We start from the raw sequence: 19,554 nt of genomic DNA on the forward strand, positions 1-19,554 counted from the left end.
TTGGCACCCTTCCTATCATGATGATGAAAAAGCACAGTATTTTTCTGTTGGGAGGAACAAATGGAAGATTATTATGTGTTTATTGTGAACATGATTTGTCTGGCCATGGGGGTTGACAGCACAATTGCTACTGCTGTGGGTTGAAGGACAGACCACTGCAAGGCCAGTGCACCTGGGCCAGGTGGGGCTTGTGGCAGCCTCATTCATTTGTGTGGCAGAGGTGCATTGCCTCGGGTCAGATCATAGGAGAGGCTCATGAGAACAGTGTTTCAAGATCTGAATGCCACCTGACGCTTAATAATGAGAAAATTACAGCCATAATGTCCTTGAGATTCCACTCTTTCTTGATCACCCCATTCTTTCCTGAAAGCTGACCTTCCAGAGAAGCCAGAGGCTAATCCAAGAGCAGCGGGTTCTGTGGAGGTCTGGGCTGGCATTGTTTCCCCTCTGAGATACCTGCTGTGGGAACTAGACCGTGACGTTTGGGATCAGGGTATCTGCTTTGGTTGGAGAAACACTATTCATGCTCACTCTTTCACTGATGTAAGACAGCCCATTACCCCTCTGTGGAGAAATTTTTTCTCTTTTTAGAGGAGGAAGGAAGAATAGAAGACATGGGAAGCAAGACAAGACACAGACATCCCTGTGGAATAATTCAGAAGGAAAAATTGAGAGCAAGTGGACTGGAATGGCTGATGTTGTACAAATTAAAATTCAGAGGATACTCCATTATTCAAGGGAAAACACAGTTAGACTCATTCACCCCTTTGATTTGTTAATTAATTGGCAAATATTTATGGCACTATTGTGTCTGTGGCGCTGTGGAGGCTACAAGGATGTATCTTGAAAGCAGACCCATCCTGAAGGGAGCATCCAGGTCGCCCAGATGTCCATGTGAAGAGAGAACACGCGACATGTGTCCAGGCCATGGGGAAACACAGATGAAGACAACAAGCCTGTGAAGTGAATTCCCAAAGCAATGCAGTCCGGAAAGGCCGAGGGGACCTGTTTAGAGAGGAAGCAGTGTTTTGTGGTCCACACGCATCTGTCAAATTGATGGTCTGAATCAGCCTAAAGTTGGTTTGGAGGTGGAAAGGCCCATGGGGTGTGGGGGAGGTCAGGGGCCTCAGGCTCAAGTCCTACACAGGACTCTTTTTATATAACTTCTTGTCATTCCCATGACTAACCTTTTTTCTGTCTCTCGTAATTTTTAGGTATCAATGTCACAGCTGCTTTCCAAATCCAGAGGAAGAGCGAGCCCAGAGGACCCTTGGTAAGAACTGGGGATGTGGTGTGGAGAGACTTTGTGTTTGTACTATCATTACAGCTGTTGGGAGAGAGAGATTACCTGCTGCAGAAGGGTGGGAGGAGAACCTTGGTTTTTCTGTCTGTGGGCTTGGCAACTGATGGGACCATAGGGCCTGGCCCTCTGGACACATGGGTGTCAGCAGAAGCAGTGCTCCTGTTTGAAACTGAGGCCCTGCACTGGAGTGGAACAGAATGGGGACTAATGTGAATGTCCTGCCCTGCGTCAGGCTCTGTGCTCTTGCACACTCCATCTCATTTGGTCCTCACGGCAACTCTGCTAAGCAGTGTTACCATCTCCATTTTCAGTGAGGCTCGGAGAACGTATGTCACTTGCGCAGGGTTGTACAGCTGGTGAGAGGCAGGGCCGGCATCTGAGTTCATGCCTGTGTCTCTCGAGATCTCTTTGTGACAGCTTCTCCACCTTTAATGTGCTTACAGGTCACATGGGAATCTTGTTAAAATGCAAACTTTGATCTGTGGGGTCTGTGATGGGGACAGATTCTGCATTTCTGACAAGCAACCAGGTTACACTGGGGATGTAGGTTTGCTGAGCGCACTTTGAGTTGCAGGGCTTTATGGCATGCTGTGTAGGTGGCTAGGAGGCGGAGATGGTGGCAGGTCCAGGTGGGAGTATACAGTCCATCGATCCATCGTTCTCCACTCTTCCCTTCTCCGCAGTGGTAGTTGTTGTTGTTACTCAGCCCAGTTTAAGGGGTTATGTCCTGTGTCTTCTCTGTAGAGGTCAACCTGCCCCGCCTGTGTACGAACCTTTGTACAAAACAGCCTTTTCTGAATCTGGTCTCTGCTTAGTGAGCAGTGCAGAACCTGCATTCACAGACTTTGGGTGGAGCTATTTCCTGGAACCTGAGACGTGAAGGCCCCACGACATGTCCAGATTTCTTTTTCCTTCTCGAGACCAAGGGCTTAGCAGGGAAGTGCCCAACAGAAGCATGAAGTGCACAGGGCCTGCTTTGCGGCATAATCGGACCAACAGTCTACTCACTTTAAGTCAACCTGAGATCTGAAAACCTGGATTCATACAAAGAGTGAATTCGGAGCTGATTATTTTATAAAAGTATTTTGCCCTCTGATTCTTTTGCCCAACAAACTTCCCTATTGTGCTTAACCTGGGGATTGGTTAACAAAATTTTGGTGCAGGTACAACTTTTTAGGAATACTTTTATTATTGGTGCCTGAAAACTGAGTTTCAACAGTGTTATTATTGGAACTCCTCGCTGGCCCTCCCAGCTCAGGATTAAGCACTGCATCTCAACTCCCCTTTCCAGCCATCCCCTGGCAGAGTACTAGGGCCATCGTTACAGGGAAGGCACAGCGTTGGAAGGTCGTAGATCTACCCTAAGCTCCATGTCCTCTTCTCTTTTTAGATCAATTCTGAATTCTATACTGGCTGGTTAGACCATTGGGGCCAACGACACTCAAAAGCCAAGACTGATGTGGTGGCTTCTACCCTCTATGATATACTTGCTAGTGGGGCGAATGTGAACATGTGAGTGTTAATTTCTGGAGGGGAGGGCGCCCTCCACAACTGTGGGCTCACAGTCAAGTACTGTCTGTTCTCTTGTTTCCTTGTAGGTACATGTTTATAGGTGGGACCAATTTTGCCTATTGGAATGGTAAGAACAATTTAACATCTGTTTGTAGAAGCTTATGCTAGATTGTTTCTGGTGCTTGATTTTGAGAGGGTGTGCTTACAATTTTTATTTCCATTTTTGTTGGTCCTCTCCTAAATTTCCCAAAAAATTCGAACATTTTTTAGAAATTTTTAGGAAAATTTTTACATAATTTAAAAAGTCATTTTTCCTTAAAAAAATTTTTTAAGGGATATAACTTGTGCATTTGGAAACCTTATTGTTTTGAAATAAGCCAGCTGGGCGAGTCTCACTCATAGTATCTGGCTATAGATTACTTGTTCATATATTCTGCTGTGGTCTTTTTTTTTCTTTTCTAACATTTTGTTTTGTTGAGATATAATTCACATATCATAAAATTAATAATTTTAGAATGTACAATTCAGTATAGTATTTAGTATATTACAAAATTGTGCAACTGTTAACACCATCTAATTCCAGAACATTTTCGTTATTCCAAAAAGAAACCCCATACCCAAGAAAGTCCCCACTGTCCCTCCTCCCACCCATTGGCAACCACTAGTCTACTCGCCATCTTTATGGATTTGCCTGTTCTGGACATTTCATATAAATAGAACGATACAGTGTATGGTCTTTTGTATTTGACTTCTTTCATTTGGCAGAATCTTTTCAAGGTTCATCCATATTCTAGTGTGTATCAGTACTTCATTTGTTTTTATTGCTGAATAATATTCTATCATATAGATATACAACATTTTGTTTATTCATTCATCAATTGGTGGACATTTGGGTTGTTTCCACTTTTGGGCCATTATGAATAATGCCACTATGAACATTGATATATAAGTATTTGTTTGAATCCCTGTTTCAGTTCTTTTGGGTATATACCTAGGAGTGGGATTGCTGGGTCATATGGTAACTAAATCTTGTGTTTAGAGTTTGAGGAACTGCCATAGTGTTTTCCAAAGTGGCTGCACCATTTTACATTCCTTCATTAACTGTTCTCTAAGCCTCCTTCCCCACCTCTTTCCGCATCTGCACTTTTCTCTCTGAATCACTGACGATGTCCTACTGTTGCATTTTGAAGGCTTCCTTTGGGTTTCTATCCCCTAGGATCTGTAACTGGATACCATCAACTCTCAATAAAGTTTCTCCTTTGAACTGCTCTCTTTTGTGCAGCGTGGGATGGGCGAGGAGAAGACTTAGTTTACAAGTATTATTTTTCTTATTACTATTATTAGAGCCAAGAAATGGCAGTATTGCAAAACTCGCACGTCACTTCTTAAAAGATCATAGCTTGCCAAGGTTGGTAATTGAAGTTTTAGATCATCTCTGTGAGTCTCTCTTCTCATTAGAAACAATTAAGACTTTGTGATGTATTTTCATTCAGTGGATAAGAATGCCACTCAGGGAATTGAGACTAATCATCCAAGCCAGGAATAAAGACTGATATTTTTTGGAACTTACAGTTCATGATACATTTTTTTCATATTGTATTATTTTACTTAAAACAATACATTCTTGTCAAAAAACTGGCGGCTGGCAGGGAGGGGAGCCTGGACTCAAACTCAGTCCTTGGAAAGCCGGTCACTGCCCTTTGGATAACTCCTGGCCATCTGAAGACCCTGCGCCAGCCCCTCTTGTGTTTGCAGGCCTCTCCAACCTGCCCTCTTGCCTGGTCTCTTTGGAAAAGTGAGGGAGGGCCAGTCTGTGCTTCTTAGCAGCTGTTGTTCAGACCAGCTTCCCAGAGAAGAGCAGTGAGAGAAAAAGCTGTGCAGGTATGCATACCACACTCTGAGCCTGTGTGTGTCCCCATCTGCGTGAGGGCCTCCTATGGGATCCAGGCTGCCCGATACTTCTGACACAATGTGGAGAGTTGAGGAGTGGTAGGTCTTGCCATTTCTTTTGCCTTGCTGCCTCACACTCCCTAACTCCTAACTTCCTCCTAAGAGGACGCTTGAGTTAGCACTGTTGCTCTGTGACACAGCCCTACGGTGGTCTGAAAACATCCAGAGAAAGATTCTCTGCTACAACTAGAGCAAAGACTTAGTTTTCCAGGCTGTCCTTGCACCCACTGGTCAGCTTCCCAACCTGGGTTCCCTTGGCCTGTAAAGTTTGTTTCTACAAGTCACACCTGTTCAACTCAACTCAGCAACCACTTATTGAGCTCCCCCTTCATACCTGGCTCTGGAGGGGGCAGGGCGCTTGGGTAAATGAAGCCACGCCTACTCTAGGGTGCAGGCAATCTAGTGTGGAGCAAGACGTAAATGAGAAACACAGCAGCAAAGTCACTGCCACATTAGAGCCAGGGGAGGGACCACAAAGGAGAAGCTGAGCTCCTTGGAGCAAGGGATGTGGTTTTATTTTTCTGTGCATCTCACAGCAAAGGATGTGTTTTAACGTATGTATCCACAGAGGCAGATGGACCTGTTGGCAGGCTGCTGTCTCTGATTAAGAAGAAATGGAGGAATGGAAGTATCAGTGGATCGGTTCACTTGGTTGAGTGGTCCAGGTCTTTCAAATTGTAGATTTTCTACAGGAAAATAATGAAGCAGAGCCTTTGGGGGATGACCTGATTCTCAGCCTCACTCATCTGTCAACTCCACTACCAGTAGGATCACCCATGGTGGCTCCATCATTTGTGAGCTGTGGGATCAATTGAAGGAATTTGTTACTAAATCATAGGTGAACTATCAGATTTTATGCCTCATTTACTTAGAAATTAGGTTGGATATAAGATTATCCTAAAATAACTTATTTTCACACACTTGCATTGCAAAATGCTCTCTGGAGTACAAGAGAGAGGGGTGGCACAGAGCCTTGCTGGTCCGCAGACAGCAGCATCAGCATCACCTGGGAGGTTGTTAGAAACGCACAGTCTCAGGTTGCACCCCAGACCTGCTGAATCAGAGTCTCGGCTGGGGCTTAGGAATCTGTTTTGACAAGCTCTCCATTTGGCTCTCATGCATGAGGAAGTTTGCTAGGTACTGGCATAGGGTCACCGCCCAGTATTGCACACAGTCTCCTACCTGTGAATATCATCTGTGGCAAGGTTGGGGGACCTCTGGTCTAACTATGTCCTTTGGACAATAACTGAAAGGCCATTTGCTTTCCTAGTTTTTTTGTATACACAGTATTGGTATTATTTATTGGTCTCTGTTGTAGGTCACGTTCCCATGGAAACAGACTCTGAGATTACTCAACAGGAAGTATATTGGGGTGTGCTCCCAGGAGCTACACTTGTGAGAGAGTGTGGGTGGCAGGATTAGGCAGAGGGAGAAGTTGGCCTGTGATGCAGTTTCAAAAGTGGCTCAGCTGATCCTAGAGGAGTTTGGAGCTGGGATTCATGACCCTTTGAGGCAAGAGCACCAGGTTTTTTTATCCCCACGTTGGTCAATCGTTTGATCTGGGCTATCCTGAGAGGGTCATAACCTTGGGCAAGACATTCCGGCAGAGGTCAGTGACCAGAAGGACACATCTGAGAGCCGTCAGCAGCCATCACTCCTGGCAGCTGGAGGGATGAGCTAGGGCCTTGGTCCTGAAGGGGGATGTAAGAGGCACACCACAGCACCCGCCAACTCTTTGCAGACATTACAGAGGCCTTAGGGTTACATTTGAATCTCTGTGGGCGAATATGTGTCTGCAGTCATCTCCCACTTGGTCTGGTGTGATAACCCCTCACTTGTTTTCTGCTGATCCTTGGCCCACTTACCTGTGTCTCCACTACTGACCTTTTCTCAACCACACAGGTCGAGGTCATGAAAAAAGACCGCAGACTTGCAGGGTTGATCTGCAACCCTGGAGATGTGGGTCATGCCATAAGTCCTGCCATTACTGGTTGTGAGATTTTGAGCAGATTTTGTGGGAAGCTTCAGATCCCCTGCTTGTCCAGCAGGGTTGCAGCTGTGAGCTTCCACTGAGAGAGTGGATGGGGAAGGTGCTTTGTAGACTGAAAGGTGCTTTGGCCAGGGCCACCTGTAGGAAGAAACTCACTTCTCTAAACCTTGCGTCCTGAGGGCCAGCTCTGTGTCGCTTAACAACTGGTTCTAATGTGTCCTTTATTTTCTCCCTCTGCAATGCCAAGCCGTGAATCCCAAAGAACTTGTCCCACAGGAGGGCCTTCAGGAGTAACTAGTGGCATATTTTTGTCTTCTAGGGGCCAACTTGCCCTACCAACCACAGCCCACCAGCTATGACTATGACGCCCCGCTGAGCGAGGCAGGGGACCTTACTGAGAAGTATTTTGCTCTGCGAGACGTTATTAAGAAGGTGGGTGCTTTGTCTGGGCTATGGTGGGCTGGTCTTGAACAGAGCCTGCCTTGGGTTCATTGTGCTCTATAGATGACTTCCTGGAGCCTTTGGGGTTAAAAGGACTGATGAAGGGAGGCATGAGATAGACTTGGCCTTGAGCCTACCTGATTAAGAATGAGCCTGTAGCAAGACACTCCACTGGTCTATTCATTTGTGAAACAGAGAGGACAGCACCTGGTTGTGCTGTAAGGATTAAAAAGAATGCGTGTACAGCATCCAGTACAGTCCTGATACGTATGTTGTCCAATAGGAGGTAGCCACTACTATTATTCATACTAAAAGTAAGAAAATGTGTCCCCACATAAATAGCTGAAGTTTGTAGGAGAGAAAATCCGTGGGCCTGTGAAGCACCACTGTGCAAATGTGAGCTGTCAGCAATGCTCATTTTTCTATTTGGGGCGAGTGATTGCCGTTTCCTCCTGTCCTGACACCTGAACTGCTTAGTCCTGCTAACGTTGTGACCTTGTGAGGCATCTAAAGCACCCAGGTGGGGTTTCCTGTCTCTGCTGTGGGTTTAAAAAAAAAACCCACAATTTTTCTGCTCAGTCACCTGAGTTTTGAAGTTAAAAAACAAAGGTTTTCTGCCTATAAATGGTATGGACATTTTTTGTTTTAAGTATGCCGAACTCTCAATTTAAGCCTAAGTGTTAAAATTAAGCCTAACTGTTAAAGTTTATGTTTTGAAACATTTTCAACATATTGAAAAATACGATCTATACTTAACTACTCTTAGAATTTGTCCATTTCATCTAAATTTTCAGGTGTACGGTTAAAATGTTGCTCATGGTTTTTTTTATTATGGGTTTAATGTCTGCAGAATTTATGGTGAGGACTCGCAAGCTCTCTCTTGTACATTTGTTCTGTTTCAAAGCTTTTTGTTCCTCTCTTTATTATTTCTTTCCTTTATTTGAAGCTTAGCTTTTTAATCCAGCCTTTCTTCTTTTCTAATATAAATATTCAAGGTCATACATTTCCTTCAAGTACTGCTGTCACCCCATCTCGTAAGTTTTGATATGTAATATATTTATTATATTTGCTTCTAAACATGCCTATTTTGGTTTCTCTTTGACCCTTGAAATGTTCAAAAGTGGGTTTTTCAGTTATTAAACATAAGTATTTTTGCAGTTTTTTGGTTTCTAACATGTTTGCCTTCTGGTTAGAGAATGTAGTCTGTATGATACCAATCTCTTGAAATGTGTTGAACCTAGTCTTAGAGCCCGGCATATACCAATATGAACGAATATTCCATGTATTCTTGAAAAGTCTGTATGTTTTATAATTGTTGGATATAACCTATATGTGTTCATTAGATTAACCTTAGTAATGGTGTTGTTGATATCTTTGATATCCTTTCTAATTTTTTTGTCAGTTTATTCTATTATTTACTGAGAGTTGTGTTTATGTACTTTTCCTTGTACTTGTGTCAGTTTTTGAGGCCATGTCATTAGGTATGCAAGTTGAGAATTAAATACTTTAGTATCATTATGTGGTAACCCTCCGTTTCGAATAATGCTTTTTGCCTTAAAGTCTTTGTCTGATACTAATATAGCTTACCTGCCTTCTTTTGCTTAGTATTTACCTGTTATATCTTTCACAATGCTTTAATTTCAACTTTTTATATCCTTTTTTTTTTAATGTGTCACTTATAAACAGGATACAGCTGGATTTTTTTTTTGAGGAGGAGGATTATCCGTGAGCTAACATCTGCCGCCAATCCTCCTCTTTTTGCTGAGGAAAGCTGGCCCTGAGCTAACATCCGTGCCCATCTTCCTCTACTTTATATGTGGGACGCCTGTCACAGCATGGCTTGTCATGCAGTGCCATGCCCGCACCTGGGATCTGAACCAGTGAACCCCGAGCCACCAAAGCAGAATGTGTGGATTTAACCACCTCGCCACCAGGCCAGCCCCTCTGGATTTTTTAAATATCTAGTTTAAACTTTTTTGTCTTTTAATTGGTGCTTTTTTTCATTTTCATTCGTTATAATTCTTGATAGACATTGATTAAACTATTTTATTATTTTTAAATTTTTTTCCATTTTATTTACTTTTTAATTTTAATTTTTGTTTTTATAGCAGTAACATTGGATTATAACATTATATAACTTTCAGATGTACATCATAATATGTTTCAAATTCTGTGTAGATTATGTCATGTTTACCACCCAAAGACTAATTATAATCTGTCACCACACATGAGCCTAATCACCCCTTTCACCCTTCTCCCTCCCCCTTCCCCTCTGGCAACCACCAGTCCAATCTCTGTTGCTATGTGTTTGTTTGTCGTTGTTTTTATCTTCTACTTATGCGTGAGATCATATGGTATTTGACTTTCTCCCTCTGACTTATTTCACTCAGCATAATACCCTCCAGGTCCATCCATGTTGTCACAAATGGCCGGATTTCATCATTTCTTATGGCTGAGTAGTATTCCATTGTGTATAAATACCACATCTTCTTTATCCATTCGTCCCTTGATGGGTACCTAGGTTGCTTCCAAGTCTTGGCTATTGTGAAGAATGCTGCCATGAACATAGGGGTGCATGTATCTTTATGCATTTGTGTTTTCAAGTTCTTTGGATAAATATCCAGCAGTGGGATAGCTGGATCATATGGTAGATCTATTCTTAATTTTCTGAGAAATCTCTGTACTGCTTTCCATAGTGGCTGCGCCAGTTTGCACTCCCACCAGCAGTGTACGAGGGTTCCCTTCTCCCCACATCCTCTCCAACACTTGTTGTTTCCTGTCAACTATTTTATTTTATAATAATCTATTTGTCCACTTTTTCTGTTTTGTCTTCCCTTTATTACTTTCTTTTGAATTGTTTGAGTTTTTTTTTCCTTATTTCATCCTCCACCCTCCTGCTAGTTTGGAAGTTATTCACTATGTTTTCACTCCTTTAGTGATTACCTATTAAAATATATGCCTTCCAGAAAGCACAACGCGTAAGTGTACAGCTCAGTGAATTTATGTGAAGTGAACACAGCCCTGTAACCCACACACAGCACCCCAGAAGCCCCCCTCATGCTCTTTTCTAGTCATGAACCTCCGATCCCCAGAGTTAGCCGCTGTCCTGACCTCTGTCACTCTAGGTTAGTTTTGCTTGTTTCTTTATTTTATGTAGATGGATTCATACAGTGTGCACTCCTTTTTGTCTGGCTCTCAAAAAACTTTAACATTCAGTTTTAACTTATAATAATTTAAAATTAATCGATATCTTTACCTTCTCCACACAGCCAGAACTTTATCTCATGTTAGCTCCAATTACATCCCTCTTGACTTGTATGCCATTAATGTCATGTATGTTAGGTCTCTTGGGTTTAGATTTCATGTATTCTAGTTCTCTCTTTAAAAAATAAACCCTATAAGGCATTTTTATAATTGTTTCAGACAGTGTTTGACTTTGCCCACATTGTTCATTTATTCACAAATAATTCCACAAATATTTGTAAGTTCCCTCTATAGGCCAGGTGCGGTTTTAGCTGCTTGGTATACATAGGCCTCCTTGAGAAAGTAAAACTGGAATAAAGACTTTAAGGTGGAGAGAGAGCCGTGTGGGATATCCAGGGCAGGAGCATTCCCCGCAGAATGCAGCCAGTGAAAAGGTGGGAAAGCACATGGCGTTTTTAAGGACTAGCGAGGAGGCCAGAGTGGCTGGAGCTCAGGAAGGGAAGGGGAGAGTAGTAGGAGATGAGTTCGGAGAGAAAATGGGGAACTGACCCCATAGGGCCTTATAGGCCATTGTAAGACTTTGGCTTCCTCTGAAGGAAATGGAGATTCATTGTAGAGTTGAGCAGAGCAGCTAAAGGGTTACTCAGGGAGGCAGTTGTACTTGTAGACTCTGGGAGGAGGGGCAGGGGTAGAACAGGAAAACCAATTAAAAGGCTTTTGCAGCTATTTAGCTGAGAGGGAACTGTGGCTTGTGAAGATACTAGGCACTGGTTGTATTCAGACTACCTAAGCAAGTAGAGCTCATAGAACTTCCTGATGTGGAGTATGAAAGAAAGTATTTGACCTGAGCAACTTGAAGGGTGGAGTTCTGGGGGGAAGATCAGGAATTCAGTTTGGATACGCTGAGTTTGACTTGTCTAATATACGTCCTAGTGGAGATGTAACGTAGACAGATATATGAATACAGAGTAACGACGAGTGCACTGAGAAACGCGCTGTTAGACGATTTCATCATGCAAACGTCGTAGAGTGTATTTACACAAACCTAGATGGTGTAGCCTGCTACCTACCCAAGCTATGTGGTACTAATCTAATGGGACTACTGTTGTATACGCTGTTAGTCATTGACTGGAACGTTGTTATGCAATGCATGACTGTAACTTTGTCCTAGTTACGTACTTTCTTTATTCTTTATTCCTTCTTGCATCTTCTCAATCTTTCCGTCTGAGATCGCTTTCCTTCTGCTTGAAGTATATTCTGTAGAATTTCGTTTAGTGAGCAAACTATTTTAATTCTTATTTGTCTGAAAGTGTCTTTTTTTTCACCCTCATTTCCAAAGTGTAGTTTTTCTAGACCAACAGTTATTTTCCTTCAGTATACTGTCTTATGGCTTCCATTGTTGCCGTTGAGAAGTCAGATGATTCTCACTCTGTTGCTTCTTTGAAGGTACCCTGTCTTTCCTCTCTGGCTGCTTCTAAGATTTTCCCTTTCTATTTGATGTTCTGCAGTTTCTCTGTGACGTCTCTAAGTGTGAATTTCTTTTTATTTATCCTGCTTGGTTATTTTTGGAAAATCTTAAAATTTGTGTCTTGGTATCTTTTTCACTAGTCTTGAAAAGTTTAAGCTATTTTCTCTTCAAATATTTACTTCTACTGTACTGTCTCTCTTTTCTGGAATTCCAATTACATGTTTGTTAGAGCTTCTGATTCTAGCCTTCTTATCTCTTAACCTCTTTTTCTCTGTGTCATTTTGAATACCTTCAGATCTATTGTTCTTCAATTCTGTTTTCTCTTTAGCAGCTATAAATTCTGAGGTTAAACCTGTCCACTGAATTATTAAATTATATTTTTTATTCCAGAAGTCCCCATTGGCACTTCTAATGCTACTTGGTCATTTTAAAAATCTCTTGGCTCTCTCCTTATATATATACTCTCTTCTTTTATTTCTTTAAACACATTAAAGATATTTCTATTCTATGTCTATATGTGATAATTCCAGCACCAAAGACTTTGTCTGATTCTACTCTTTGTTATTTCTGTGAGCTCTTGCTCACAATGCCTTGTTTCTTTGTGTGTGTTGTGATTTTTGACTGTGAGCTCAATTCTTGGATCTTTAGCCTTAGGGATTCTTTGAGGTTTAGGGTGAAAGGTGGGTTCTTCCAGAGAGAGTTAACATTTGTTTCTGGAAAGTACTAGAGGAAAAGTACTACTACAATTTAAATTAAATTTTTTTGTTTTTTTTCCGGCTGAGAAAGATTCACCTTGAGCTAACATCTCCTGCCGATCTTCCTCTATTTTGTGTGTGGGTCCCTGCCATAGCATGGCTGCCAACAAGTGGGGCAGGTCCGTGCCTGGGAACCAAACCTGGGCTGCTGAAGTGGTGCACACTAAACTTAACCACTAGGCAACAGGGCCAGCCCCTAAATTAAATTGTTAGATTGAGGGGTTTTTGTACTATAAAGTAGTATGAATTCTGGTGGCACATATATGTGGGGGCTAGTCATGGATATGAATTTTCAAGGGAGATTTGTTTTCTTCTCTCTTGCTGTATAACAAATTACCTGCAAACTTAGTAGCTTAAAACAACAAATGTTTATTATCTCAAACAGTTTCTGAGGGTAAAAAATCTAGAGGTGTCTTAGCTGGATATTCTAGCTCATGAAGTTTCCCAAGGTTGCAGTCAAGTGGTCGGCCAAGCTGCTGACTCTGAAGACTTGACTGGGGCTGAAGGATTCATTTCTAAAAGCCCTCACAAGGCTGTTGGCAGGTTGCTTCCGTTCCTTGACATGTAGGCCCCTCCGTAAGACTACTTACAACATGGATACCCGCAAAGTAAAGGATCCATGAGCGCACCTCCAAGATGGAAGCTGCTATCCTTTTATTACCTAAGCTCGGAAATGACACCCCATCACTTTTGCTATATTCTTTTCACTGAAAGCAAGTTACTAAGTCCAGGCCATTCTCAGGGGAATTAAGTTCCACTTGTCAAGGGGAAGAGTTTCAGAGAATTTGCAAGCATATTGTTAAAACCACCACATCCCCCTACACTCCGGGCCAAATTTGTGACAGGCAACGTTAATTGAGGTAGGGTTTGGTTATGCCACTAACCAAATAAACAAGTAGGTTCATTTCTTTCCTTTTTTGGTTTTTGATTTTTATAGATTACTTTTGATTTAATTTTGTTTAATTATATAAAATTACAAGGTATCAGTATCTTTAGATTTTTTCTCTATGGCCTTTAAGATTTCCAAGAGAGAGAGGTCTTCCAGTTTCCTGCCTGGAGTAAGAGACTGGCTGCCAGCATTCTGGGCCCTGGGGCAGAGTGGGTACTGGTGGTAGTTAATGTTTACTATCTACATGATCACATTCTTCCTTTTTGATATGGTATACTTGTCCTCAACTCTGCAGGTTAACGTTGAACCCAAAACTATCTGTTTTCCCCTTTCCAGAGAATAAATCTCTAATCTTCTGCCCAGGTAGGAAGGGGCATTACATAGAGTAGTGTTTCTCAAACACCAGAGCATCAGAATCACCTAGGAACTTGATGGAAATGCAAATTCTACTAAATCAGAAATTCTGTGGGTAGGGCCAGCAATCTGAGGTTTTACAGACCCCTGCGTGATTCTGATGTGCACTAGAGTTGGAGGACCCTTGGCTTGGAGTAGGAGAAGAAATCTGAGGATCAGACTGCTTCACAAATAGCTTTCACCCAGTCCTCCTTATTTTAGCATCTGCACTTCCTAGTTCTACAAGTATCTGGTGCTGCCAATTTTGAGCCTTTTGGTAATTCTGCAGCCAAACTGAATTGGTTCTTAGTTTTCTCCCATTCTAGGTTAGGATTTGGCTTTCTTACTACTGATTTGCTATTCATTTGACCAGTTTCCAAAGTTTTGTGGCTGTTTTCTCCTCCCTGTTCTTCTGTTGTGTGTACTTATATCTTTAAAAAATATCTGTTTACTGGGATTTTCTTGGCATTTTGGGAAAGAATGAAATTCGATGTGTATGTTTAGTGTGTGCCATCTTAACCTAGATGACCTCATTCTCTTTAATGGCTACCTGCTATTATAATATGTAGATTTACTGCCGTTTACTTAATCAGTTTTTTGGGTTTTTTTTAAGATTTTATTTTTTTCCTCTTTCTCCCCAAAGCCCCCCCGGTACATAGTTGTATTATATTCTTCATTGTGGGTCCTTCTAGTTGTGGTATGTGGGACGCTCCGTCAGCGTGGTTTGATGAGCAGTGCCATGTCCGCGCCCAGGATTTGAACCAACGAAACACTGGGCCGCCTGCAGTGGAGCGCGCGAACTTAACCACTCGGCCAAGGGGCCAGCCCCCTACTTAATCAGTTTCTAATTGATGGGCATTTAGGTTATTTTCAACATTTAAATGACATCTCATGTACCAGTTCAAGGATAGCTACAGGAAATTTTCTTGAAATGGAATTGGTGGGACAAGGTTGTTTAAACCTAATGTTTTGATGGATATTACCAAACAGCCCTTCCACGAAACTACATCAGTTGAGTCTCGTTTCCCCACACTTTTACCAATACTGTGAATTATCAGACCTTTTGACCTTACCATTTGATATGTAAGAAGGATGGTTTTTAGAGAAAGTACTGCATTTCTTTAGTGATAAGTACTAGAGTTGTACAACCTTTCATGAACGAATTGTCCATTTATGTTTTGTTTTCCATGAACTACTTGTTCAGGTTTTTCACAGTTTTTCTGTTGGGCTATTTGTCTTTTTTATAATTTGAAAATGTTCTATTATTGTGGTATTTTTTTAGCTTTAGGGGTTCTTTATTCTTTTTTCTGTAAAAAAATAATCTTGAATTTTTATGTAGTCAAATGTATTACTTCTCTCCTTTATGGCTGCTTCTCCACTCTAGTAGTATAAATAAATTCCCTTATGTGCTTAAAATTTTTATGATTTCATGTTTTATATTTAAATGTTGAAGTACATGAAATTTTTGCTGGTGGTGGGGTTAAGAGTGAGGTAGGGATTCGTGTCTTACATGACTAGCCAGTTATGCCAGCACCTTTCATTGACTGAGCCATTATTTTATCACTGATTTGATGCGCCCATTTTATCACCTACTTAATTTCCATAAGTATTTGGGTCTATTTTTTAACTCTTTCTTTTATGTTATTTTTTTTCTCCTTTACCAATACCAAACTGTTTTGTTACCTTTATTATGTTTTATTATCTAGTAGGACCAGTCTTCCATCTTTAGTCTTTCAGAATTTCCCTGGCTTTTCCTGCAAGTTTGCTTTTCCACGTAAACTTTGGTATTATTTTGTCAACTTCAAAACAAAACAAAAACCCAAGACACCTGATGATGTTTTGATTAGTTTTGTAATAAATTTATACATCAAATAAGGAGTGATATTTACAATATTGACTTTTAGCCAAGAAAATGCTTTCCCATCTATTCAAGTCTTCTCTGATGTCCCTTTGTTTTAAAGTTTTTAAAAATGCCCCCTGTCCATTTCTTTTTTCTTTCTTTTTTTTCTTTTGAGGAAGACTAGCCCTGAGCTATCATCTGCCGCCAATCCTCCTCTTTTTTTTTTGCTGAGGAAGCCTGGCCCTGAGCTAACATCCATGCTCATCTTCCTCTACTTTATATGTGGGACGCCTGCCACAGCATGGCTTGCCAAGCGGTGCCATGTCTGCACTCAGGATCCGAACCGGCAAACCCCAGGCCACTGAAGCGAAACACGTGCACTTAACCGCTGCGCCACTGGGCCGGCCCCTGTACATTTCTTAATATGTTTATTCCCAAATAGTCTATGTTTTTAAATATCTTTATAAAAAGAATCTTTTATTTCTTTATATTTTTAGGAGATTTATTTGTCTTTAAAATATGAAATATTTAAAAGTTTTAAATATGTCAAATAATATTGCAGACACCCAGTACCTAGATTTCACACAAGTTATTATAAAAATCTTTTTTTCTGGGGCCACCCGGTGGCACAGCGGTTAAGTTTGCACGCTCTGCTTCTCGGCGGCCAGGGGTTCACTGGTTCGGATCCCAGGTGCGGACATGGCACCACTTGGCAAAAGCCATGCTGTGGTAGGCGTCCCATATATAAAGTAGAGGAAGATGGGCATGGATGTTAGCTCAGGGCCAGTCTTCCTCAGCAAAAAGAGGAGGATAGGCAGCAGTTAGGTCAAGGCTAATCTTCCTAAAAAAAAAAAATCTTTTTTTCTGATTTTTTAAGAAAATAATACGTTACAGATAAAACTAGAGCTTCATTCCCTGTGTCTTTCCCTCCTTCCTCGGATTTAATTAATCTCCTGGTATGGAATTTGTCATTCACACACATTTTTCTGCTTTTACTACAAATGCATGCATCCACGTACAATATATTTAATTATTTTTGTCTCTTAGAAATTGTACATGAATTTACATTGTAATTATCCTTTTCAAGTTACTGACTGATTTGTTTGATTTGATTATATTGCCTGTGGACTTATTTCTTTTATAGTCTGTTGCTTCATTGCACAAACCACTTAAACAGATTTATTTAGATATAATTCACATGCCATACAATTCACCCATTTAAAGTACACAATTCAGTGGGTTTTGGTATATTACATTATTAAGTTGTTTAAATTGTGATAAAACATATATAACATAAAATTTGCCATTTTAACCATTTTTAAGCGTGCAATTCACTGGCATTAATTACATTCATAATGTTCTGTAACCATCACCACTATCTATTTCCAAAATCTTTTCAGAACCTCAGACAGAAACTCTGTAACTATTAAGCAATAACTCCCCATTCCTTCCTCCTCTCCGGCGCTGGTAACCTCTAGGTTATTTTCTGTCTCTGTGAATTTGCCTATTCTAGCTCTTTCACATAAGTGGAACTGTGCAGTAGTGTCCTTTCGTGTCTGACTTATTTCATTTGGCATAATGTGTTCAAGGTTCATCCATGTTATAACATGTATCAGAATTTCATTTCTTTTTATGGAGGAATAATATTCCATTGTGTGTATATACCACATTTTGTTTATCTCTTCCTCTCTTGGTGGACACTTAAGTTGTTTCCATCTTTGGCTGTTTTGAATAATGCTGCATTGAAATCGGGGCACAGGTATCTGTTCAAGTCCCTCGAATATACCTAGTAGTGGTGTTGCTGGCAGGTTTGTTTTTAGGACAGTTTTTTTTCTGAAATAGTGAGCTTTCCTATGCCTTATATATATAAAAAACTCCAAATCAGATTTTAAAACAGATATTTACTTGTACTTTTTTGCAAATAACATCACCTTATATTTGGCCTCATCCTAACCTCACATTTTTATTCTCCTATATTTTTAGTTGCTTCTTTCTGCCCCCTCCCCCACCCTGCAAACCTTCACACTTCTCTTGACCTTCCCTGGCTCTTGTGATTGATGACTTTCAGAGTCTTTCACCATCACCCCCCATTCCCTTCTATGCTGTTGTTCAAGGGGCCCTGCTCTCCACACCACCTAGCCCAGGCCATTCTGACTGTCACACTCCGGCGCTGGAACCAGGCAGGGGAACTGTAGACTGCAGTGTGGACTGGCTGAACAGGGATTTGTACTTCCAATCTCAGTTGGACCTTGAACTATCTCCATTTCTCTTCTTGCACGTTGCTCTCTCCTCACTGTCTAGTGTAAACCATCACCGCTCTACTTTCTCCCTAACGTACAGGTGACATTACCTCCTACTTCACTGAGAACATTAATGCTATGAATATGCCATGTTATGGAGCTTACAGAAAGTGATAGACCTAGATATGCATTTCAGAAAAGGTATTGGGTGAGACAACAAAAATGAATGTGTATTTAAATGAGTTAAAAAATTACAAATTACAAAAATTTAAAAGACTTAAATAGTAGCGAACATCACAAAACTTAAAAATATATTTTGCATTTATCAACCGTTTGAAATACCTCTGCTATCCTTTCCTTACATTCTTTTGACTGCTTGCTGTATTATTGTCTCTTCAGGTGACAAAAATGTTGGTAGTCTTTTTCTCTGGAGAGAATGGAAATCTTTCTCTTTAGCGTGGCTGATTGAAATTTGTTTTTTAGTATGAGTAGTTTAGAAAAATATAAAAGCTTCACATTTTGTTCCTGATAATGTTATATAAATATTTAAGATTGTTATCAAAATTGGGGAAATCTCTCACAAGTTCTTTCATATATGAGCTGTAATATTTGGAAGAAATTTCTACAGACAGGTTCTGGCCCCATGCATTTCAAACCTTGTTTCTCCTCCACCACCCACATACTTCTGGGGCTGGATGCCTTAGGGTGTGATCCTATTGCAAGTGAGTCAGCATATCAGATGTTAGGAATAATCTGTTAGCAATAATTTACATACTCGTGAAGTGACGGTGAGGCATGTAAACAGATTCTATACTCAAATTAAGTAAATCTCCACCTCAGCCCTCCTTTGGTTGAATCCCACAGATGCCTGTATCCCTCTGAAGCCTCCTGACATAAGAGGATGTGTGACTCAGAGGGGCTGGAGCAGAGAGAGACCAGAGTCTTAGCCTGTTGTGGTGAAATTATATTACCTTGGCACATTTTACAGTAACCTATGACCTTGTGAACACGCCGCTAGGACCATCCTTTGGGACATGACTTTGGAGGCTGCTGCAGTAACCTAGGAATGAGATGATGGCAGGGGCAGCAGAAAGTGCGGAGGAAACAATAGATCTGAAGATTATTTAGGAGATAAAATTGGGAGGATTTGGTGATTGACTGAATGCAGGAGTGACAAAGAACGAAGAGTCGTTGATTTGTCCAGGTTATAACCTTGTTTGGATAACTGGATAGCTATGGGGGTCAGCAACTAAGATAGAGGATTGCAGAGAACGCACAGCCTGGAAACGAGGAGGGGGAAACAGGTTCAGTTCTGGGCTTTTTCAGCTCAAGATGCCTCTGGGAACATCCAGGTGGACGTGTCTGTCCAGCAAGCACCTCACTTAAGAGTGAGAAGCTCCAGGAAGAAGTCATTAGGACAGACACACAGATTCTGGGGTCGTCAGTGGAAGTGGAGGCTGAAGTCCAGGGGAGGTTGAGACTGCGAGAAGGGCAGGGGGCCAAGCAAAAGACAAACCCAGGGGATCCCAAGTGTTTAACCAGTAGGCACAGTAAGGACAGAGAATGAGA

At 41.3% G+C, this 19,554-nt stretch overlaps 1 protein-coding gene and 1 long non-coding RNA gene across 4 annotated transcripts in view; both read left to right on the forward strand.

Moving 5' to 3' along the window:
• Nucleotides 1–19,554, forward strand: part of GLB1 (galactosidase beta 1) — a 90,644-nt gene that overhangs the window by 35,126 nt on the left and 35,964 nt on the right. For all 3 annotated transcript variants that reach the window (XM_070575889.1, XM_070575891.1, XM_070575890.1), the window contains exons 7-10: nucleotides 1,215–1,273; nucleotides 2,694–2,815; nucleotides 2,902–2,942; nucleotides 7,075–7,187. In XM_070575889.1, the coding sequence (XP_070431990.1) occupies nucleotides 1,215–1,273; nucleotides 2,694–2,815; nucleotides 2,902–2,942; nucleotides 7,075–7,187 (335 nt within the window). The remainder of the gene's footprint in view (nucleotides 1–1,214; nucleotides 1,274–2,693; nucleotides 2,816–2,901; nucleotides 2,943–7,074; nucleotides 7,188–19,554) is intronic.
• LOC139075974 (uncharacterized) lies at nucleotides 8,190–9,253 on the forward strand. Its single transcript, XR_011527081.1, has 2 exons — nucleotides 8,190–8,230; nucleotides 8,883–9,253. It is a non-coding gene; the product is annotated as an uncharacterized lncRNA (long non-coding RNA).

This window comes from Equus przewalskii, chromosome 15, assembly GCF_037783145.1.
Source record: "Equus przewalskii isolate Varuska chromosome 15, EquPr2, whole genome shotgun sequence".
NCBI classification, from domain to species: domain Eukaryota; kingdom Metazoa; phylum Chordata; class Mammalia; order Perissodactyla; family Equidae; genus Equus; species Equus przewalskii.